The sequence below is a fragment of the Magallana gigas genome, chromosome 10, assembly GCF_963853765.1.
Source record: "Magallana gigas chromosome 10, xbMagGiga1.1, whole genome shotgun sequence".
Classification (NCBI taxonomy): Eukaryota; Metazoa; Mollusca; class Bivalvia; order Ostreida; family Ostreidae; genus Magallana; species Magallana gigas.
The window spans coordinates 6,555,444-6,581,272 of record NC_088862.1 but is presented as its reverse complement, the minus strand read 5'-3'; the positions used below and the strand labels follow the sequence as shown (position 1 = coordinate 6,581,272).

General features: G+C 33.0%; 2 protein-coding genes across 2 annotated transcripts in view; both read left to right on the top strand.

Annotated features, from left to right (window-relative positions):
* The window catches only part of LOC117683449 (ankyrin repeat domain-containing protein 17-like), a 199,767-nt gene that overhangs the window by 5,403 nt on the left and 168,535 nt on the right, over nt 1-25,829 (top strand). The window lies entirely within an intron of this gene.
* On the top strand, nt 4,820-24,105 carry LOC105325695 (uncharacterized). Its single transcript, XM_066073517.1, has 9 exons — nt 4,820-4,830; nt 5,022-5,132; nt 5,664-5,721; nt 8,239-8,378; nt 8,845-8,872; nt 9,048-9,130; nt 9,290-9,388; nt 9,548-9,646; nt 20,969-24,105. Exons 4-9 carry the CDS (start codon nt 8,351-8,353, stop codon nt 24,103-24,105), a joined length of 3,474 nt encoding a protein of 1,157 aa, XP_065929589.1. The 5' UTR covers nt 4,820-4,830; nt 5,022-5,132; nt 5,664-5,721; nt 8,239-8,350.

Below are 25,829 nucleotides of genomic sequence, written 5' to 3'. Positions count from 1 at the left end.
GAATTGCAGGGGATATCTGTTTGGGGTCTGCTCTGTGTGTGGTCTGTACTGTGTAACCAGGGTTGAATGAACAACATTAACTTTTTTGTCTATGCTACTTCCTCCGAAAACCACACTGACTAAAGTTACTTTTTTGAAAGTCCTTTTCAAGAATGATTTATCCGTTCCGTAAGAAGATATAGAACTTTGTAGTTTTTTTTTTTTATCTATTATAATTGTATTTATATGTAAGCAAACATATACAAACTATTGCAATATTTTAATAAGGTTTAATGCTAAGGTCTTTGTATTTTATCATCAATTTACGACACTTTGTTAACGACATGAAAAAGGGGTGCCATGATAGTGTGGAAATTACTAACATTATTGCGACTGTACTTTCATATCTATATGCACGATGCAAGAAAACAGGACTGCTTGTTGAAGTAAAAAGGTGCGTGAAATGAAATTTAATCTTGGCATATTGCGCCTTCTTTACAACAGCACGCTCCGATAACCTCTTATCAATGGCGTATGTACATACCATAATATTATGTAAATTGCTAGTGTTTAATTCTTATAGTATCACAAAGGTAAAATAACGACTCTACGCCACTAGAATTAAAGTTTTTCTCTGCAATACTTGTCATTTTTATACAGCATTTTTCAAATACAGTCATGTATTAAATTATTATCAGTGTTATGTATAGAGGAGTGACGTTAACCTAGTTAAGGTAAAACGACACAGATCATTGTGAACATACTGGTTCATGCATTCGAACTTTTAAAGATAGAATTTCTTAAACTCTTCTCGGTTAAAATATCGTTCATCCAACTGTTAATCTGGTCCGCTTCTATGGATCCTTCCATTTAATAACGATACATACATAGTGTGTTTAATGTACTTTGGTTTTATCATTATATACACTACACTTTCGTTACAAAAGTGTTTATGTTAAATACCATACATGAAATAAACAAAAGTATTCATAAATTTGATCGTCGAAGTTAAACAAAAGTCCGGTTTTCAAAAAACATCTCATTTTCAAAAAACGAGTCATTTTTAGTTGAAGTGTCTCTCAATAAGAATTGCTTTGTCCGATGGTATATCAAGTCTTATAAACGCTGCAAAACGATTGGTTTGTTTTATATGTTTGTATACATTATATTCAGTTTATTCATATATTCAGTAATTTCCTGATCATAAACACAATAGCTATATGGGACGAATGATGTACAAAGTCTGTTTACAAAACAGACTTTACCTAAAAGGTAACGGGTATATCGCTCCTTATTAAGGCAGGTGTGATTATATTACGACTTAGGCTTTTGTGTAAATTAAGGTAAATTAGCTTTCAAACATGTATGTAAAATCTGAGATAAACCTATGTGGTTTTTTTTCTTTCTTAAGCTTATATGTTCAATGCTAATGTTTGATGTTAGCTATGCCGTAATATAAACCCAAGCAATCAGGGTACGAAACAAAACGGTACCCTTTAGTTTCCTTTCGTTATCCTCACGCTCATTACGAATGAATTTTGCTTTTTGTGTTATTAGACACGAGTTAATTTTTCATTTACTCCGAATATTTCTATCTTTGGAAAGAGACCGATATTGCTGGTATGAAGAAGAGAAAGTTTAAAACTGTCTTAAATATTTGATTGTATGGACAATTATGTGATACCTTGATAGCTGAAATAAAATAAAACCAAGCAACTTTGATCACGGAATTCTGTTTTCAAACCCTGAACATCACAATGTCAAGGACGTCCTTTCAAATGATTCTTGGTTTTGCATTGTTGAATGATATCACTATTCTGGATGCTGTTTTAAATCACTGGTTTCTTTCTTAAGGCCTGGTACAGGGACCTTGCCAATGGGATCGTTGGTAAAATAATACCAATTTTGTTGAATCCATTGTTTAAATCAATCACAAATATTGATGTTTGCTTTATAATGTAAGTACGTATATTCTTTAATGAAATAAAAACAGGTAGTACTACCTAATTTAGAAAATTTTATTGTTGTTTAAAGCAATATGAGCTGCAATTTTCATGATGATTTTTTTTTTTTCGAAAATGATATTTTGTAAAAAAAATGACAAAAAATATCATGGTTTTTAAATTTCTATTCGTCAATTTTTTATGAAAAAAGGCTGTGAAGAAGCCATATTGGAGCAAAATTGAATTATTGTCGTCCTGTACAAAAATTCATTTGCTATATTTTCCTTGATGAGAAATGAGAAATGAGAAAGAGAAATTTTTCCTCTGACAAAAATGAATGATTTTTTCTAAGATTATTTATCATAAAAGTTAAAGTTATATGCTGACTTCTCACACTAGCAGGTTTTAGCAGCAAAATAAAATTCTGAAAAATACAGCTCATATTGCTTTAAATTTTCAATGTTAAAAAACAGCCGATTTGCTGGTTCAAAGAAACACTCAAACAGTCAAACATTTTTAAAATGTGGTTTTAATTTCAGATCGAGTGCAGTTTTAAATCATTTAAGAAGTGTCCTCATGCACACCATTAGCGGATGCGAAATGCGTCTACCTACCATAGTGCGTCTCGTGATTTGGGGAATATTTTTGTCAATTATTTTCGTATTAAACGAATGTGTAAGTACATTACATGTATTTGCTTTTATGCATGAATAATTTTCAATGAAAACATAACATAATTAACATAATTACATGAAGTACCATATGACCTTTTTAAATTTAAACTAATTACCCATGGCATGATTGGATTAAAAATTGTATTCAAATTGCGCCTGCGTTTATTGTCATCATTTACATATAAAGTATTTAGTAAGGAAAGAGGGGATTTGTTCTTAGATACCCACGTCATAGTTTATCATAGTCAGAAAATTTTACAATGTTCAGACAATCGATCTGTTTTTTTAAATTCAGTTTCAGTCTAAAGATACCAAAGTATTCTATAATTTATCATTTTTTTTATTTGTTTTTTTTTTTCGGCAAAAAATGCAAGAAATGTAATTTGATACTTCTGTGTGCCATTGTGCAGCTATTTTACAAAATCACGACCCGTCTACCACGGTCTGCTGAACACTGGGAATATGCTGTCTGTAAATTTATATCATATTTTTAATCGTAGAGGTTGAAATGTCATACGTAATTGGCAGAGTTTTTTATGCTAAAAATTAAATACTGTGTTATCAAGGAGTTCCAATCATTAGAATCAAGATTTGCTTTAGAGACGCAAATGTTCCGGAGGGTAGCCATTTTGTCTTAGATTTGTCACTGTCTTGTATCTGTAAAACAAATCTTTTTTTCAATCTAAGTTTCACAATTCATTAATAACACCTTTTGCATTCGGAAGCTCTATTGCAGAATTGAATTGGTAGTTTCCCTTGTACTCAGAAAAGACATGCCACAAAAATTTCCTATTAATGTATCTGCTTTTACTTCCATTTATGTAATGCTATTGCAATAGTTTTCTTTTTACCAAAGAAAGAAACACATTGCCTTTTATGAACTTATAACCTTCTCCAATACATTGGTAATCTGAACTACAGATTTGTAAATAATTTTTCTATATATACGACTAAAATACGATCTGGAAAGAGTCCACATTTTACATGTTACATCATTCAAAAGATAAAAAGCATCGTTTGTAAAGATGTAAATTAAGGAACGATGCCTGTTGCGTACAAAGTAAACACCTTCCCCACGTCGCTTTCCTGATGCTACGTACCATTAAGCATGTTTGATATTTAAACAATTTAAAAGATCATGATATTGCAAGATGATATGCAATTGATCTTAACTCGTATTACCATTTGTCTCAAATTGCAGATAATATTTACCTTAGTATCATTCAATGTGTCTACTAATATTACTAGGATACCCCAAATATGGGTCACTAGAAGTTTTTGCTCCTGGCCGATAACATTTGAGTAATATTGCTTTTTCTCACGAAAAGGGCTAACGCTCATACTTAGATTTTTTTTATAACTCCAACAAGAATAAAATCTCAGACAACGGTCTTTAAAAATAAGGAAGGTAACATGTAAAGCTCCGGACAGAAGGACAGAATACTGGATTGGACAAAAGTAGTATGCTTCCATCTTTACTCCCTGGAGAATAAGAAAAAGTCACAAAAACACGCTTAACGCAGGGTTTAAATTTATCAGCAATTTTAACGCGTTATGCAATAAAAACCTTTGGTCTTTCTCTGCAGGACTTGCCAATTTTCATTAAATATATTCAATATTTTTTACCGCGATTCGCTTAACAAGATCGGTAACCTACTTCAAGTAACGGTAAAATGAAAATACTGGAAGTTAAGACGATTGAAAAAAATTTTCATTCATAGAATTTTCAGCTATATCTGTAGCTGTTACTTCAAAACATATCAAAATGAAAATGGAATGTGTCAATACGAACAGTATTCTTAATCAAATGTCCAGAGGAAAAATACAAAACAGGACCTGGGCAAACACGCCCCTTTACAAAATTAGAATTAGTATCAGGTGCCATGGAGTAAGCATCCGCTGCTGACCGGCCTGTTTACAGAAATCTGTGTATATGAAATATAATATACTTTTTGACATATTTTTTGTTTTATTTATAAAATAAATTTTTCTTATAAATACTAGATGAATAAAAAAAATTAACTTTTAATATTTCAGAAAAAGCTTGATGGTTATAAGTTCCCAGTATACTCAACACCATTTTGTCCAAGAAATGAATCGGAGTGGAACAAGAGGTCGTCAGCTCTAAACTGTAACAGGACTAATGGCTACACTTGTTTACCGAACGAAAAGCTCACGGAACTGTTAGAGTTCTGTTATATAGTACCTTGGATATGGATTGAAGAAGGTGCACGGTATCATATGCAAAATATTTTTAAACCGTTGACAAGTCAGTATATTATGTTTGCAAAAAAGATATTTAGATATACTAGCACATTTTCTCTATAAATTTATTAATTTTGAGGCGGTAATATACCACAAACGTTATGACAACTTAATGTATTGATAAAGAGCGTCCATACATTTGGGTATACTTTGATTTTAGGTATCTGTTTATACCTGGAAAAAAAGGGTTCATACGTTGATTCATTCAGCTGCCGTCACTTCATACATGGATGCCACAATACCTCTTATCAAAGCAGAAGAATATTTGAATGTAAGTGGTGGTGTAAGTCATGCATGGTACATATACATCCCTCTAAATCATCTGAAATATAAACAAAGAAGAAAAATTATATAAAAGATAAAATTTGTTAACAAAAATCTATACGTGACTTGGGGTTGCATGTAGGAAAAATGTAAGATAAATATTTTTTTTTAACTTGATTGACTCATCATTATCAGCTTTGAGATTGTCTTTACTTCTTGCTTAATTTAAAAAACGTATCAAGCTCTCAATATTACATTAAAAATCATCTAATGACTGCATTAAGATTTCTTTGCTTCACATTTTGTAACACCATTATACGTGACTAAAATCAGTATATATATATATATATATAACACTGCGATATTATTTGGATTTAACTATGTATATATATATATATATATATATATATATATATATATATATATATATATATATATATATATATATATATATATATATATATATATATTCTTTTTAACTTATGTAACTGCCATAACTAAACTAATAAAAGTAAGAAAATTAATTTGTGTTTTACAGACCCAGCTTGCATATCTATCGGGAACGGTTGTTTCCTGGCCGAAGAATCTTGTAAAAGGTAGTGTACATTTGTTAGAGAGAGATTGATAAAGTGTAGTAAGGTATGTCTCAAACTTTAAGATCACATTAGTCATTCATGTAAGCTATTGCAATCGGTCTTTGTGCGTCGTTATTAGTCGTCCGTCGTGCGTCGTCTATTAACATTTTACATTCTTAACCTCTTTTTCAAAACCACAAGGTCAATTGTTACAATTTTTGGTTTAAAGTGTCTAAAGAATAAGAGAAGTTTTGACATATATGTCCATAACATCCGACATGAAAAAATATTAAATCATAGAAAATTGCCTTTCCACATCCACAGCAGGAGGAGACAAACTGAATGCATGGTTACGGTATTCATGAATCCCGCTACCTAAATTGTGAAATTATTGATCCCTGGGTCAGGGGTTCAGGACCCTTGGGGAGGTCCAATATGATAATACATATATATTGAAAGTTATTTCATTTTACAGTATTTTACCTCTGTATATTTAGTGTTGGGAGATAAAAAAAAATTGCATTGTTAATTTGTCTATAATGTTCTCTTTCGAAATTGTAAAATTCACTGCCTATGGGACAGGGGTTGGGGCTTTTTATTTTGCGGCGTGTGTGTGTGTGGGGGGGGGGGGGCAAATTTATAGTAAGACGAATGTTTTTTCCCAGTTAACCTTTTGTCGTTTTTCGTCCTTTACAATTTTACATGGCCATACTGAATTTAATATGTGTTCTATCTTAGAAAATCTACTTCAATTTCCTGTGCTATGTATGCTTGTACAAATAAACAGTATGAATTTTGTGTGCATTATCAATGAAACTGTGAATGTAATAATAATTGACTATTAAAGGCCTGAAGGTCTCTTTTTACCATAAGTTTACAATGTGTGGCCCCTGGAGCTTTAATAGAGATAAACCAAAATTCCACCGATTTTCCCTTCTTTTTTTACAAATGTTTTTTTTTTCTTCAAAACACCAAAACTGCATTTTCTCTTTAAATGCTAGTTTAACATGGTATATAATATTAAAAAAAATTCATAGCTTAACTACTTAAGTTATTTTTACCAAAATCTCCACAAGATGAATACCACATTTTTCATAGCACACCTGCATCCATTTTCCATTCTTTTAAAAAGTTATTTTAAATATATTTTTCCAGTATTTATGCATATTTTTAAGTCAAGCATTGCGTGAAAAACACATTTTCAGCCTTAGGGTTATTGGTAAATGGACATAAAGATATTTTGTATTGAAAGTATATTAAAAAAAGGAAATAAAAAATTAAATTTATCACAACATTTTAAATATCTCATAACAGTTTTTTTATTTAATGGTTAACTGGCTTATTATTTTCTTTAGAATTTAAAGTTTTGCCTGTTGCCCTAGTAAAGCAAAATAAAATAGATAGCTTTATTAAATACAGGGGTCAAAACTTTTTTTTCAACTTTTAGAGCTTGTGTTCCCTGATTCGCTAAATGAACTTGGGAAAAATATCATCATAGTCTGTCCCAAGATATTTATGCAGCACATTTGGACGATTTTTATTAAAAATACACATACCTGTGAAAGAAGTGCAATTGAAATAGTTGAAAGGGATATTTTCCAAGATAATTTCATTGACACATTATCAAAATCCACAGGAACGAAAACAGATTCCGTACAGAGATTTATAATGGGGAATGTTCACATCTTTTCTCCATTCAGAATACACTCGGAATACATCGCGCAATTTTTTAACGTTATCATCCGGGCTTGCTGCAACACAAAATCTCCGAGGACATCACATTGTTTAGCATTGTATTAAAACCTGATAAGCTAACAGGGGCGTTTCGACTGAAAAATCTTGGAAATTTTCCATCCTTTTGAATGACATCCTTTGAATCCTGAGGTATTTATAAATATCAAGCAATTAAGCCAAATGTGAATCAAGAATATCTTGGGACAGAGTATAATTTTTTTTTTCCAATATTTCTAAGTTAATTAGTTCGTATGTTTTAAAAAATAGTTGACGCTTTTATTTTCAGGGAAAAAATGTTATATGATATTAATTAATTTTTTTTGGAAGGGGGGGGGGGTGAAAATTCAGAAATGCATGCACATAAACATTAATTTAAAGCGTTAGGTAGTTAAAGATCAAAACCTACTAAACATGCAGTAAATTATGCTTCAATCTGCTACTAATGGAATATTTTTAAGCACAGATCTTCACAATAGTTCTGTGGTTATCAGCAATGATAACTACATAGTTTTATTAAAGTGTATACAAACTATTACTACCATCACTACTATGTCAATCTAAAAGCTACGGTACTCAGGTGACTGTCAAGACATGAAGGCCCCCTTTTTTAACCAGATCATTTTTTAAGGGAAGAAGACAGAGTAAATATTAAAAAAATTATAATATTTTAACTACTTCGACATTATCATTATCATTGATAATAATCAATGACAATAGACACAAAATCATCTATCTATTGTTCATTTAATAAAAAAATAAGTAATGATAGTAATATTTATCAATAATGATTTTAAATGTCTACAGCTCTCCAAACACTACTCGCCGTCCTAAAACAACAGAAAATAACCAGGATGACTGGCTCTGGGTCGTGATTGTAATAGGAATCGTTGTTGTATTTGTGTGTATTATATCCTGCATGCTGTACTTCTACCGTAAAAAAAGAAGTGAGTCTTTTTTAAAAAAAAAAATAGAGAATAATACATATTGCCCTTTTCCATATTTCATGTACACCATTATGGGTCCGAGACAACAACATTAGCCAGAGGGCCAAACAAATTACGAATATAACGTATATTACACTTCAATATTTTTGGTTATTTAACCTGTGATATCACAGTTAACATTAAGTAATATTTAATCGATTTTACACTAGGTTTTGTTTAAGCATCGAATTTATTAATGACAAATACAGTATAAGTATCTACGCCATAAAAATCGTTTGTTTAAGTATGCATTGATTAATATTCTTAAGCGGACATATCAGAGGAGTTACACTAGGGGTGTGATAATGGTATTAATAAGTAAGTTGTATCACGTATGCAAAAACCTTGTCTTTAAAACTAAGTATAATGATATGATATAATATTAGTGAATATCGACCAAGACTTATTAACATTTCTGGAATTCTAGAATTTCACAGAAGAAAAAGAGGTACTGAATTCAGGGTTGTCTCGTAGACCCGGGAGGCGGGGAATTTTCCCGCCTAAAGTGACGTGATTACCCGGCTATTATTGCATTTCAAACACAATCTAGCTATAAGGTAGACCTCCAGATCCCCTTCTACTTTTTTATTTCTCCCTTCTACTTTAATTTTTAGAGACAACCCTGACTGATATAGAAAGAAATAATGCATTGGAAGAAGGAAAATCACTTATTACTAACACTGAAAAAGAGAATATTGAGTATTCTTTTAAAGGTAAAAATGCATTTTCATCATTATCACCATGAAAAGTAATAAGTTTAATTTTTATGAAATGTAAATTAACAAAGATTTATTCAATCTTTAAAATCGGTAAACTAATAAATATAAAAGTTTAATCACAGTTAAATTTCTCCCTTCTACTTCAATTTTTAGAGACAACCCTGACTGATATAGAAAGAAATAATGCATTGGAAGGAGGAACATCACTTATTACTAACACTGAAAAAGAGAATATTGATTATTCTTTTAAAGGTAAAAATGCATTTTCATCATTATCACCATGAAAAGTAATAAGTTTAATTTTTATGAAATGTAAATTGACAAAGATTTATTCAATCTTTAAACTCGGTAAACTAATAAATATAAAAGTTTAATCACAGTTAAATGTCTCCCTTCTACTTCAATTTTTAGAGACAACCCTGACTGATATAGAAAGAAATAATGCATTGGAAGAAGGAAAATCACTTATTACTAACACTGAAAAAGAGAATATTGATTATTCTTTTAAAGGTAAAAATGCATTTTCATCATTATCACCATGAAAAGTAATAAGTTTAATTTTTATGAAATGTAAATTGACAAAGATTTATTCAATCTTTAAAATCGGTAAACTAATAAATATAAAAGTTTAATCACAATTTATAAACCTAAAAGGTCACAAATAATAAATGATATTCAGCAGTTCAAGGGATATCCAATCAACCACATACAGCGGCCGAGGGCAATATATCATACTGAGCTGTTCCCTGCACCTAGGGGAAACATGTAATTATATCAAAGTAATAACTGTAATATCTTTACACAGTCCAAAAAAATATGAAACGCTAGACTTTCCAGTAGGCAATGTAAATCTTGTTGAAAAAGCACGGTTTGATAAACTGTTATTTTAAAATCACTTATTGCATGGAATGCAAACGAGAAGAAGAATTTTTACATGAAGGTAAAAAATATGATTACAAAATAATGCATTGCATTCTGAGGACTTGAATCTTATCGGTTCTTTTTTTTTTTTTTTTTTTTTAAATTTTTTCAAGTTTTAGAACAGTTGTTAGATTGCATGTTATGTATATATGGGGTTTGGTTTGGTTGGGACAGTTGATCGTGGAGGGGCTTGTTTGTATTGACGAGCATGCATGTAGACTGACACTGCATTAGTAGGGTATTTTGTTTTCCAACGAACGACCCATATCTTATCCCTTTGTTTCTTTTTCCGCATTCTTATTTTTTTTACCTTTCCAATTCCTTGCATGCGAGTTCTCAGAAATAACTGGTCGACTTCAATGAACTCCCGTCATGTGATGTGTAAGCCTTTAAACTTTGTCATCTTCTGGAGATAATACTCAAACTACGAAGTCCAGTACTTCTTTGACCAATAGTTTATTAACAATCGTGATCGTACAGTTAGAATTATATCAACTAAAAGCAGCCCCAATCAAGAGTCTGCTTAACCTCAATTCACATGGGTATATATAAGATTTTACTTATGATGGACAGTTCTGACTAGTTCGGCCTATTCGGTGATCATGAGTTAACATTTAGTGTTCAAAATTAAGATTAATATTTTATTCCTAAATGAAGTAACAAAACCGTCAAAACTGCCAATCAAAGAGTCTGGATGCAGGATTTGAGTCTCCGAGTCCTGGGTCTATAGAATACACAATACATGACTCAATATAGAGTACCAGAGCTATCGTTGCAGACACAGAATCGCCAAATATGACACTTGTTTTTAAACTCTCAATTTGGATATTAATATGCCCGTATTATTCACCCGGTTTTATAACATCATTTAGGAATACTACGCAGTGCTACACGATTCACAGAGTTCATTATGTTAATTATCATTAACACTATTCAGTGCGCAGCACCTAGGTACACATAAGTATCATAGTGACCATTATGTAATACTAGCAATTCAAGGTCATAGCATGTCTATCTGTTCACAGATGTTCAGATAGCATGCGTTTTTGGGGCAATTTTATTTGTCGATACTTATTTTAATCGCTATCGAGTGTTGGTTTCCTCACTTTTCTGAGAAATATTATGCATGTATCTATCTCAAAAGAGTAATATATTTTACGGTGCTACTGTTGTGGCGAGCACAGCAAGTAGCAAGAATTACAAAAGCCTTGCAACACTGGCTACTAAGTGAAATTTAATTTGATTTATCAACTAACCTCAATGAATTAGAGAGATAGAGAGAGAGAGAGAAAGAGAGAGAGATTTATATATGATACTAGATGATATCCCTCCCGAGCAAGCGGGAAATAACAATTTTCATGGATTTTTATGCTTACAAATTATTATGTTAATAATTTTTTTTAACCTTTTTTAAAATTGCAATTAAAAAACAAATGGCTGGACATTAATAGGAGCGGGCTGGGATGAAGATATAAGGATAAATTCATACCCCCTTCCCCGATACAGCTTAATTCTCCGTTTAATGTTTACATAATTTATTCATATAGACGTAGAGTTGTCAACACATTCTGTTCATGGTTTACATGGTTTATTTTAATATTTAAAATTGTCTTCCAATTCTGTCAGTGGCATATACATGTATGCAATCTAAAATCGCGAGTGCATGCATATTATTTATTTGACAAATATACATCAAACCAAAGTTCTGCTCGATGCATGTTGAACTCGTTCTATTTTTTCCCGCCATGTTGTGAATAAGTCAACCCTCGTTCGTGGATACTCCGTTCTGGAAAGTTCTTCCTATAAATACCAAAAGCGCACATTCAAGAAACGATTTGGCTAATTTTATTTATTCAACATTCGTCATATCTTATTTTCTATGTCATACTATAAATAAGTTCTCGGTACTTATACTTTCTCTTAAAAACCCCCGTCACACCACCGCTGCGTCCTCAAAACGATCCCGCTGCGTCCTTAGATAATGTAAAACGCCAAGGTACACACAGTAAAATCCTCTACAGCGCCGTGACAACGCAACGGCATCTTTATTTGTCGCGGTGGGATCGCCTAAAACATTGTTGAACGTCGTCCGACAGCACACCCTGAACATGCACAAAGCACGCGCCTTGGCTCTGCGTTCTGATAAACACGCATTAGAAACGGAGTGAGGTCGCTGTGACAGCGCCGTAAGGTCTCCAACAGCGCATCAAGACCTCCGTTGGCGGGCTAAAGTAACGCACATAATCGCAGTGTAGACGAATTGATACACTATAATTCTATTGCGCTTGCACAGATACCTCTAGTAGTCCTTTGTAATGTTTCTGCAACTATATCGCACTCTTACTGCGCTTCCACAGCGTTTAAATGTGTTGTTTTTCATTTTCCTGTGCTCCAACAGCAAACCCAAAGAGCTGTTAATGCGACCATCGCTCTCTCTTGACGCTTCTTTTGCGTTCATTAGCGTTTATACTGCGTTTCAACGGTGTTGTCAGACCACAAAACCTGAACAATGGCTGTTAAAAAATAGCAAGATATAGTATTTTCAAATCTGATGTGGATGAATACGTAAAAAGTAGCATTTGCGAATTTTCCAGGACGTATTGAAAGACGTAAATGGAACTCATGTCATTTTGTTCTGACCTGTCTACTAAGAGTTTTGTCCTCACAAATTATTTAGAAATTAGTTACGTTTTAATTACAATGTACCTTATTTCATTAAAACAAAACAATGTTTTTATCATTTATTTACTATAGTTGTAAAGTTCAAAATTTTTGCTTGTTTTTCCCATACCATTGCACAAATTAAAAATTTAGCTACCTTAAAGTAAATAACGTCTTGTGCGCGCAGTCGGCACACAGAACACGCCGTGGACGCAAGGTAAAAACTCTTAGCATTTCATGAGCGTTCGGGGTTACTTAGCGAGAGCGCAGTCAGTCGTTAAGTAGAACTCTGTGGAAACACAGCTACTCGACGCGGGAGCTTTGTAGTTCGAAACGCCTCGGTCGCCGTCATGACGCCGTATCATCTTCAACTGTAAAAAATCAAATGAAATTGTACATTTTTTTCTGAATTTTCCCTGCAATCCTTCAGCAATTTCAGGGTCTTTACAACGCCGCCAACACGCTGTGGGAACGCAACTTGGTGTGTCAGGGTCTTTTCCTAATAATTCATCGAATTTCAACGCAAGTATATTTTTTGATGCAAACTCACACTGACTTAGATCCGCCAAAGCGTGTCCACCTCCTTACTCTCATTTTTGCAATTCGGGCTGGTTTATTGAAAATAAAAGTCGGATCTTAATTAATTTCACAATAAATACTTATCATGTAAAACTCAATTAAAGATTACGGACATAATCTCACACGTTTTGAAATACCAAAGGTGTAAGCAGTTAATCTTGTGCTGGCACATCGAAGTTTATGGGCAACATGTCTTAATTCATAAGTGTACTAGATTTTTAGGTTTAGATAATTCTTACAAAATACCTAGACTTTCTACACCCTAAAACCGTATTTCAACTATTGGAGAAAATTGACCAGTCTGTAAAATGTAATTCGTGTTTAATTTGATCAATAGTGTAAACGATAAATATTTTCTCTTTTGTATCTTGTTGTTTTCTGACTTTTATTTATTTTCCTGGTGTATAATTCTTTACTTTGTTTATTTTTGTATTCTAAATACATACATTGAATCTATGCTTCTCCCCTGTTTGTAGGTGGGTAATCTCCATTTTTCCAATTAAGTGGTTTGACAATATGCAATATCTACAAAATTTTTTGATTGTAAATTTTTTTTCTTTATTTTTTTTTAGTTCAAAAGGACGACCGAGGCTGTAACTTTGATAGCAATATTTCTAAAATTTTCCTCCTTACTTAATTCATACTTATTATACATGCATGCAAAATTAACTTATCGCAGTTTATACTGAAATGGTTTGTACCCGCATTACAGATGGTTGATCAACCTCTAAATTTATCGCGGGAAATATAGCGCGAGATCACTAAAATCTATAATCATTTTTTTACGTGTCTGGATTAAATACAAAGGAAGGGAAGCGTGTAAAACATCTCGTTGGTCTTACCAAAGCTTGTGCAATACTCAAAACGTGTCTTCAAACCTAAAGGAACCGTCAATTAAGAGTTTAATATCAGCCATTTTTTGCATAGCACTACGGGAGAAAGCATTAGAGAGCATTATGGAATGTTGCCAAAAAACATTCTTGATGAATCTGTAGGTTACGCTCGTTCTTATTTGCGCGCACTGGTTCTTAGAGTTCGCTTCGTTCGCTATTATTTCATGTTGCAGCTGAAGAGAGAGAGAGAGAGAGAGAGAGAGAGAGAGAGAGAGAGAGAAGAGAGAGAGAGAGAGAGTAAAGTACCGCTATTCTAATTTTAGACGTCAGGCATATCTAAGGTTTAAAAGTTTCTTTCTTCAAAACAGTACAGGCAATGGGAGCAAGCAATGTCGAGATTGTTCATAAAAATATTAACTGTTGCGTGTCTAATGTGCTAACATTTACAATCACAATTGATTAAAATGTTACATATATATATATATATGGGATGTAATAAACGACAGTAGATTAGCCATACTTAAGCATTGAATCCTTATTTTTTGAAAGATGTGGTCTCATAACTGCAACGGTGTGTGCATACAAATTGAATAACGCGCGCTAGCTTATATTTACGTTTTTTAACATTTGTTCTCTTTCCGCAAATATGGTTTATTTTAAAAAATCTCGGCCTTATTCAACGGGTAATGCGCAATTAACGGAAGAGCCATTAGAACAGCCGAATTATGCTGACAAATATAGTGCACAACGTTTTTAATTCTAATAACACAATTCATTTTTCATTCTGTAATTTGATGAATTTATATTTGGTATACTACATGTAAGAAATTAATCAATTGAATTCATTCAAATCTTAAAAAAATATTTACATCCATGAAATATTACTCAGCCAACGTATAATTATATCAGGTCGTGATCTGGTTTGAAGTCGAGAGGAGAGTCAGTCATGTTCTGAAGAAATACTGAATGTATACATACGCACCAGATTTAGTGACGCAGCACAGTTAACGTAGCTCGCGAGTTTGCTGACGTCACAATAGGAATCGACGTATAAAGAGTTGACCGTCATAGTAAACTCATAATTTTTTTTTAAAATGACAAATGAGATATTTAGAAGTATAAAAGAAAATATTTCAAAATGCTTATATGCGGTTTATGAATGTTTATTCAAAGATTTATAATATCAAGTGCTGAAAATTTAAAGATGTCACATACATTGTCACATTTTGTTCTATAAAGATAAAGAATGAGTGTGTGTTAGAACTCTTCCATTTAAAGTCATGTTTTAAAATAGAATGTATGCATTAACTTCGCTTTTTTTTTTACAATTATAACTTCCGTAATCTGTACTACCGATTAAATTCTTAAATTTCTTTTGGCTTGAGATAACTGTTTTATTCGATTACTTACTTATAATGTCAGTAGTTGCCTGGCATTTTATTTTTGCATTGATTGACTCAGAGTTTCATAAAAACAAAAATATAGCAATTTTCTATATCTTTACAGCCTTACATTAATTGCATTTGATAACATTCACAATAATTTCTAATAAGGTTTTACATGTTCTCAAATGTGTTAAACAGCTAGTCTTGTCAATAAATGCATTTCAATTTTGGTGTTCTAAGAAGTAAGGAAATGATGACGTCAGGCTAACGTCGTAATGAAAATTTAAGGTTTTGAGAAATCTTTTAAATCTTTAAAGTTTTTTTGCCAAAAATTGGCCGAGAACACATACTGATATTTTTTTATGAATTAATTCATAATTATCTCCTCTGTTTTTGTGTTGAAAATGATTAATTTTGTCTGAATCGTCTAAAAGTTTGGAGCATAGTTTTGTAATGCGTTTCTCGGTTAAAATGTGCATTTTACTATATATTTTATTGAAATGGCGTTGCTTGATTTTATTAATGACACTGTATTTGAAACACAATAACATTATTACCGCGCAGACGAATCTTAAATAAATTTTAGAAATAAAACTATAAAACCTATGGATCACGTGGACAAATTTTCAAGGTAGGTTTTCTCACAAGCAGGTAAACCCGCGAACTACCTTAAGGCTGTCAATAAACTCCGTTCAGACAAAAAGTACGGGAAATGTGCATTATGACATCACAGTATATTACAAACCTCGAAAGTACTTATTAATCTATTTATTAGTAAAATTAACTTATACTAATCTTTTAATTAAAAACAACAAATGCTATTACTTACAATTTTGATGTCCGTTATATCGTACACACTGAAAAATAAGCGAGATGTCGTTCTCGCTGTACTACAAAATATGACGTCATATGCTTCAAAATGACGCATTAAGTTAAATCATTGAAGGCTATCGTGTAGTTTTATAGCGAAGAAAAATAAATGTCATACATTAACGGAAAAGTATAAATGAATATTTTGTTTAAAATTATTATTAGTAGAATGCTACCTATATAGTCTTATTTTCATTTTGTTAAAAGTATGCGTCGTATAAAGAAGCCACCTCGGTTTTGTATAAAATATCGTATATCTAAAATCTGAGTACCAAAATAAATCACTTAATTGCAGGGGCATACACTTACCTGATCCCGACAAATTTTTACATGTGAATTTGAAATATGCTAAGTAACTTAAAAACTTCTACGATCCTTGTAAAATCTTACAAATTAATTATGTTTTAATGAAATTAAGCCTGTGACCTTCAAAATTATTCAACATATGCATTATAAATTACGGTTTCTACTAACAAATATTCTTATCTTAAAAAGTTCGCACCGTTTTTCAAAATCTACGATATAACATCAAGTTATTTCATAATTCAGTTGTGAATTTTGACATGATTATGCCCTTGCAATATTGAATTTTTTAAATGACCTCAAAACCACAAATACGTCTGCTTGTACCATGCGACTGCCATATCACGTGACCACTATGAACATAAGATATTGTACTGTTATATATATATTTAAGAAATATATTGCATTTGAGTGACTGTTATTGATTTTAAAAAGGACATGCCAGTTTAACTAAAGTATACGTGTTTTCATCACAAAAATTAGCCCATATTTTTATTGACCGCCTTAACTGTACTGCGGATTGGGTCTTCTGTGTTGTGCGTAAATATCACTCAAATCTATCAATGCAATTTAATAGGAGGAAAGAAAGTAAATGGAAATATACATGTATGCATGTGAACGGTGGAAAGGGGGAAGGGAGGAGGGTCATTGCAAGAAGTTGTTACAGATTTTTACATTACTGTACAATGTACTAAGTAATAATTGGTGTTGGAATATCATCATTAACTAAGAATCACCAGTTTGAATTTAAACAAATAAATTATGTATTCATATATCTGAAATATTTACTGGAGGAACTTAATAGTGTAACGGTTTAATATGGTATCTCCATTAAAATCATTCTTCATTAATTAATTGTCCACACATTATTTACACTTAGGCTATAAATCTTATCAGTATCTTTATCGCCCATCTAATTTCACCCCCTGCTGACTCCACACTCCATTAATTATATAATTATACAGTGTATTGACTCCTGATAGTCAGGATCCTAAAATGTGCTCTTGATCGTCAGGAGCGGATCTTTGGTATATATATAGCGCGACAATAGCTAGTACAGTCAGATAACTTACTGAAAAGATAGGAGAACTTACATGTACTTAGACGCAGAACTCACTTAGATAGGACTTACTTAGCACTTGGATTATTAATTTCGTCTATTTTTTGGATTTACGTGTATATGTGATTGTGTTTACTTGGATTTTATACTGTGGATTATTTGTTCGGAATGTTTATATTTGTGATGTGTAATAAACTGTAGACTAGAAATTTGGCGTCTATTTTCAAATTGTGAGGAACTAAGATCATGGAAACTGAAATCATGAAAGGTGTTGTAAGACCGCTCGGTGCGGCGCTACAATAGCCGAAACGGGGTGTTACCTAATTTTCAATCAATTTAGGCGATTTCGATTCATTTGAAAAATATATAACCAACTTGTCTTACTAAATGTACATCAAACAATTCTAAGTCAAGTGTGGATGTTAATTCTATACACTTCTTTTAAAACATTCCATCAAATCGATATTAGATGTATTTGTTTCAAAACAAATGTCAAAAAATTCATTTTATCTCCCCCCCCCCCCCTCTTGGAAATGTCATGAATTTGCCCCCCCCCCCCCCTTTCCACTTCTGTCGGACAATGTAATAAATGAAACTGCAAATAAGGAATTTTAGTTGAATTGAATTAAAGTTACAATAAGATGGATGAAGTTGCCCCCCATACACGATGCTACCTGCTTGAATATCCTATACTTTATTTCCTATGGTTGGAAAAACAAAAATGTCTTTGATTTTGCTTCTTAATATAACAAATACAATTAAAATTCGACTGTTATATCTTCCGCTTTCAAGCTTACATGTAATTATTTGATACTTGTATATTACAAAAATAGTTTTAATTAATTCAATAATTTAATTCAAGTTATATACATGTACAAGCACTAGATCCAAAAAAAAGGACTGACATTTTTTTTCTTAAATATGCACGTTCCGTTTTTGAATTAATGATTAGCAGCGAAACTTAAATTCATTTTTATAAGATAACCTTATTGATACATGCATGCTTCCATTGACTAATTTTGTTTAGTCAGGCAAGCTTTTTGGAAAGCTTTTACTTGTTACAATATTAGTTCCACCCTCCATGCATATTTATGAATCTTATTTCAATCAAGGGTAGAAAAGTCTAAATTCAAGATATTTGCAGAGCAGTAACGGTGACAAAAGAACGAATTATTTTATTGCAACGGAATTAAAACCATAATGAAAATGAATTTCTATTAGAAATTGACCTATATATTACTAATTTTATTGAGATTACTGTGAACCAACTTAGAATAAAAGACCAAACACAAGACAATATAATCAGGCAAGTGGTTGATATCGCTTGCATATGAATGCATTAAATCCTCATTAGCAACTAATTGTGACTAAAAAGGTATAAGTCAACATTGACCTATAAGCAATCTTATGGGAGAAAGGTCATTATACATGTATGTGTTACATATCTATTTGTTTTGATTAATTTGTTTACAAAGAAATATAAGTCAAATTTGTCCTGTTACCAGGGGATGGAGGCCACAATTCATAAATAATAAACGACAAAAAAACTTAACACAAGCTCGATCTTTTCCAGCTCACCTGAGCGAAAGACTCATGTGAGCTTTTCTGATTAATATTTGTCTGTTGTCTGACGTCGTTGCTGTCGTTAAAAACTTGTCATCTTCTTCTCCAAAACTACGGGACCGATTTCAACCAAACTTGGCATATAGCATCATTTAATGAGGATGATTCAAGTTTGTACGAATTAAAGGTCACGTATTCTTTTAAAAATAAAGATACTAGTAGTTTAGAATAAAGGAAAATTCAAAATTAAAGTTTAGTGGTATTTTTCAAAAATCTTCTCAAAACCATTCGACCAAAAATTCTCAAACTTGTGTGGGGGCACCCTAAATTAGTGTAGATTCAAGTTTGTTCAAATTCTGATCCCCGGAGGTAGGGTGGGTCAAAAAAATGGATGGATGAAGTTTTGCATAAACAAATATAGAGAAATCTTTTTAAATATATTTTCTCAAAATCATTTGGCCAGAAAAGCTAAGACTTGTGTTCATGCATCCTCAGGTAGTTTAGATTCAAGTTTGATCAAACCATGGTCCCCAACAATTTGGAGATAAATTTTCAATCTTTGAAAACCTTTTTCAAAAATCAATTAGTCAGAAAAGTTGTAACTTGTGTGGAAGCATCCTTAGGTAGTGTAAATTTAAGTTTGTTCATATTTTGGTCCCCATTATGGTGATTTGAATGGCAATTGTTGCTTAGGTTGAGCAATGTGGCCCCTGAGCCTCTTGTTGTTTTATTTATATTATAAACAAGTAGCAATAGACATACCAACGCAGAATAACGAAATTAAAGGCTTATGTGAATTGATAAAAGGTTCGCCATATTTGTTTCAATCGCTCCTTAACTGCTACTGTATACCCATCGAAAAAACGGGTCGATTGTTTTCCGATAGAGGCATTCGAGATGTAAGAACCACACTTAGGAACATAAAATGTAACATGCTTGAAAAAATGAAATTAAAAAATACAATTAATGAAATACGAGGGTATATTATTTGAAAGAATTTCCGAGGTGTCCACTTTATCTGGCACTACGCTCGCACCGCACATCAAACACCTGCGCGTTCATTGAAAGAGCTTAACGTCTCCATCGTATTGTAGACCCCGGCCACATAACATGCAACATAGTAAATAATAGCTGGTAAATGTTGTACTACAGTGCATATATGGTTTGCGCATTTGCGGTGATATAACAGTGCAACACAGAGAAACGTTAGAGATACAAAAATCGAGGATTTTCAAAATGTGTGTGCCTGGATTCTCGTCTGTTTTGTATCGTCTTTGATTGGATATTCCTTATTAGTTCGGGGGTTGTAATATATATATATATATTTTTTCAAAACACGTTTCTACAAATATTTCATCCAATAATAATTCTCGTGTGAAAAAATTATCTGAATGCGGTGAGCATGAATAGTTCTCTAGGGGTGTACAGCGATGAGCTTAACAATAAAAATAGAGAATTAATATGTCGGTAGTCGGAGATGAAAGATGAATTATGCAAAATTAAGAATTCATGTCATCTTTAAGCAACAAGTTCAATATAGTTATTTTTAAAGTTCACATAGATACAATCTATGAAACATTTTTAGCCTTTTCTGCGATATTGAGTATTCATATAAAATTTGTGTACTTCAAATACAACGAATTATTTTTTTTATTAGAATCACCTTTTGACGAAGATATATTTGAACAATGGGGGCAAGAAAACGAATGGTTTATTTCGTCAAACGCTTGCATGGCGGTTGAAAATAAAATGGCAAGCAAGAATATTGTGATTGTTACAGGATATTCGGGTTCTGGAAAGTCAGCCATCATTCAACACGTTGCACTCAAATACAGGAAAAAAGGCTGGATTGTAAAATTGGTAAAAGATATCGAGGATATAGCAAATACCCCTTTCGTACGAAACAATATAACAAATATTCTGTTCGTATTTAACGACCCATTTGGCAAAGAATCGTTGGATGAATTATTGTATAATAAGTGGCAAAGATATGAAGAAGCATTGCCATCTTATCTGAAACGAGCTAAACTTTTGATGTCGTGTAGGAAAATTATTCTTTCTGATAAAAAGGTAAAAGGACTTTTTCGTGATGTGTCAAACGTTGTAGACATCAATAGCGACCAATATAAACTAAACGAGGAAGAAAAAAGAAGTATTTTAAAAAGTTACAAAATTGATGAAAAACTATCTGAAGATGAGTGTGCCGAAATTGTCAAAATTGAAGAGTATTTTCCGTTATTATGTAAATTATATTCTAGAAACAATGAAAGCAATTTGATGGAAGGATTAATTTTTTTTAAAGAACCTGATGTAGTTTTAGCAGAAGAAATAAGAGGGCTCAGAAATACATCGAAAGAAAAATATTGTGCTTTGATTCTACTTATTCTTTTTAACAATGATCTCCGCATTGATGATATACCAGGAAACAAGGCGGTACAAGAAAAATATGAACAGGCGTTGAACCTTTGTGGAATGGATACGAAGACGGCAGCTTATTTGATTGGAGACGAACTTGAATCACTCAAAGGGTTTTTGGTAAAAAAAATTAAAGATACCTATCAGTTTTATCACGACTTTGTGATGGAAATTACTTCTTTAATAGTTGGAACAGATTATCCCAAAACTGTCATTAAATACGCCGATATTGGTTTTCTCCGGACACGAGTAAGATACGATACAGGTAACAAGACTCCTGATAAGTTTACTATATATCTTAGTGACCGGCATATCGATGCGCTTGGGGATAGACTTTTTTCTGACATTTTCGGAGAGCGACTTTTAGATGTAGTCCTCAATCCATGTTTACAATATGAGAGTGTGAAAATGGTGTTTGAAAAAAAACTTAAAAATTATTCCGAAAAGCTACAAATGTTACTCAAGAAAATAGAACTTCAAACTGATAAACAAAAACTTCATCAGACAACAACAAATTTGCATTTGTCTAAACTTACATTCGTGCATCTGGAAAATGAAGTTTCATGTCTCTTTGTTTTGATTGTATTGGGTCATACAGAACTATCGCTTCATTGTCTTAAAGCTTTAAAAGAAACACAAGTAAATTTAACTGGCATTTCTTTATTTCCGGCGGTGTGCTGCAATGGTTCGGTAGAATTGTTTAATTGGTTTTTAAAAAACAATAATGAATGTTTGACGGAGAAATGGGAAGGTCTTTCTCCTATTCACGTTGTAACCGTGTTCCATAATTCTGAAATCCTCAAACAGTTGATTGAAAAGACCACTATTAATGTTAATTTAATGATTGACAAAACCAATGAACCGAACCCTTTTTTAATTTCAACTGAAAAGGATAAAGAAATAAACACAGATCACACAAAAGGAAATTCAAGTAAGACACAGAACAACAAAAGAAAATTCTTAAAAAGTACTAAAGAAGACATAAGTCTATGTTTGAAAGATCAAACAAGTTCTATCCATATTGCTTGTTTTGATGGATTTAATAGCATTGTACAAATTTTACTGAGTAATGGAGCAAACGTAAACTTGTGTGATAAAAAAGGAAGAAGTCCTCTCTATATAGCTTGTCAAAACGGACATGATAGCACAGTACAACTGTTACTAAAGAATGGAGCAAACATTAATTTATGTGAAGAGAAAGGAGCAAGTCCTCTCTATATAGCTTGTCAAAACGGACATGAAATCACAGTACAACTGTTACTGAGTAATGGAGCAGACATTAATTTATGTGACGAAGAAGGAGCAAGTCCTCTCTATATAGCTTGTCAAAACGGACATGAAAGCACAGTACAACTGTTACTGAGTAATGGAGCAGACATTAATTTATGCATGGAGGACGGAGCAAGTCCTCTCTATATAGCTTGTCAAAACGGACATGATAGCACAGTACAACTGTTACTGAGTAATGGAGCAGACATTAATTTATGCATGGAGGACGGAGCCAGTCCTCTCTATATAGCTTGTCAAAACGGACATGATAGCACAGTACAACTGTTACTGAGTAATGGAGCAGACATTAATTTATGCAAGAAAAACGGTGCCGGTCCTCTCTATATTGCTAGTCAAAACGGACATGACAGCACAGTACAACTGTTACTGAGTAATGGAGCAAACATTAATTTATGTGAAGAGGAAGGAGCAAGTCCTCTCTATATAGCTTGTCGAAACGGACATGATAGTACAGTACAACTGTTACTGAGTAATGGAGTAGACATTAATTTATGCATGACAAACGGTGCCAGTCCTCTTACTGCAGCTTGTTTTGACGGACATGATAGCACAGTACAATTGTTACTGAGTAATGGAGCAGACATTAATTTATGCAAGACAAACGGTGCCAGTCCTCTTTATATAGCTTGTCAAAACGGACATGAAAGCACAGTACAACTGTTACTGAGTAATGGAGCAGACATTAATCTATGCAATACAAACGGTGCCAGTCCTCTCTATATAGCTTGTCAAAACGGACATGACAGAACAGTACAACTGTTACTGAGTAATGGAGCAGACATTAATCTATGCATGGAGGACGGAACCAGTCCTCTTACTGGGGCTTGTTTTGACGGACATGATAGTACAGTACAACTGTTACTGAGTAATGGAGCAGACATTAATTTATGCAATACAAACAGTGCCGGTCCTCTCTATATAGCTTGTCAAAACGGACATGACAGAACAGTACAACTGTTACTGAGTAATGGAGCAGACATTAATCTATGCATGGAGGACGGAACCAGTCCTCTTACTGCGATTTGTTTTGACGGACATGATAACACAGTACAACTGTTACTGAGTAATGGAGCAGACATTAATTTATGAAATACAAACGGTGTCAGTCCTCTCTATATAGCTTGTCGAAACGGACATGATAGTACAGTACAACTGTTACTGAGTAATGGAGCAGACATTAATTTATGTGAAGAAGAAGGAGCAAGTCCTCTCTATATAGCTTGTCGAAACGGACATGATAGTACAGTACAACTGTTACTGAGTAATGGAGCAGACATTAATTTATGCATGACAAACGGTGTCAGTCCTCTCTATATAGCTTGTCGAAACGGACATGATAGTACAGTACAACTGTTACTGAGTAATGGAACAGACATTAATTTATGTGAAGAAGAAGGAGCAAGTCCTCTCTATATAGCTTGTCGAAACGGACATGATAGTACAGTACAACTGTTACTGAGTAATGGAGCAGACATTAATTTATGCATGACAAACGGTGCCAGTCCTCTTACTGCAGCTTGTTTTGACGGACATGATAGCACAGTACAACTGTTACTGAGTAATGGAGCATACATTAATTTATGCATGACAAACGGTGCCAGTCCTCTTTATATAGCTTGTCAAAACGGACATGAAAGCACAGTAAAACTGTTACTGAGTAATGGAGCAGACATTAATATATGCAATACAAACGGTGCCAGTCCTCTCTATATAGCTTGTCAAAACGGACATGACAGAACAGTACAACTGTTACTGAGTAATGGAGCAGACATTAATCTATGCATGGAGGACGGAACCAGTCCTCTTACTGGGGCTTGTTTTGACGGACATGATAGCACAGTACAACTGTTACTGAGTAATGGAGCAAACATTAATTTATGCAAGAAAAACGGTGCCGGTCCTCTCTATATAGCTTGTCAAAACGGACATGACAGAACAGTACAACTGTTACTGAGTAATGGAGCAGACATTAATCTATGCATGGAGGACGGAACCAGTCCTCTTACTGCGGCTTGTTTTGACGGACATGATAACACAGTACAACTGTTACTGAGTAATGGAGCAGACATTAATTTATGCAATACAAACGGTGCCGGTCCTTTCTATATAGCTTGTCAAAACGGACATAATAGCACAGTACAACTATTACTGAGTAATGGAGCAGACATCAATTTATGCAAGACAGACGGTGCCACTCCTCTCTATGTAGCTTGTCAAAACGGACATAATATAACTATACAACTGTTACTGAGGAATAATGCAAACTTTGATTATGTATTTAGAACGGAACCATTACTCTTACTGCGGCATCTTATGTCAAACTTGATAGAACAGTACAACTGTTACTGAGTAGTGGAGCAAACATTGATTTATATTTGAAAGAAAAAGTTAGCCCATTCTATATTGCGTTTGAGAAAAGACATATCGAAACATTTAATGTTTTGCTTCACAATGGCGTCGACACTAGCCGGGCCTGTGGATGGAAAGTCAACCCATCTTTGGTAGATTGCTTTGATAAACGTGACAGCACCGTTGTCTTTTTAATCCAAAAAAAAAAACATTTCAAAGAACATGTATGACCCGATTCTTATTTTTCTCTTTTTGTATCATGTCAGGTTAAAAGAGTGACAAGACTGATATCTAAGAGGTAATCTAAATGGTTTTATGATCATATTCTGCGTGTATTTATATCATTTTATAAACTGACAAGTACGTTTATCTTAGTGCAGACTTCATGTTGATAAGAAACTTGTAGATAGTTTTGTAACGTGTGTTTTAATATATTCCAAATAGATTACGTGAAGTGATTTCTA

Coding starts and splice junctions, on each gene's coding strand:
- LOC105325695 (XM_066073517.1), top strand. CDS start 8,351: ATGCTGTACTTCTACCGTAAAAAAAGAA. Junction 9,131..9,289: donor TATTGAGTATTCTTTTAAAG/GTAAAAATGCAT, acceptor TTCAATTTTTAG/AGACAACCCTGACTGATATA. Junction 9,389..9,547: donor TATTGATTATTCTTTTAAAG/GTAAAAATGCAT, acceptor TTCAATTTTTAG/AGACAACCCTGACTGATATA.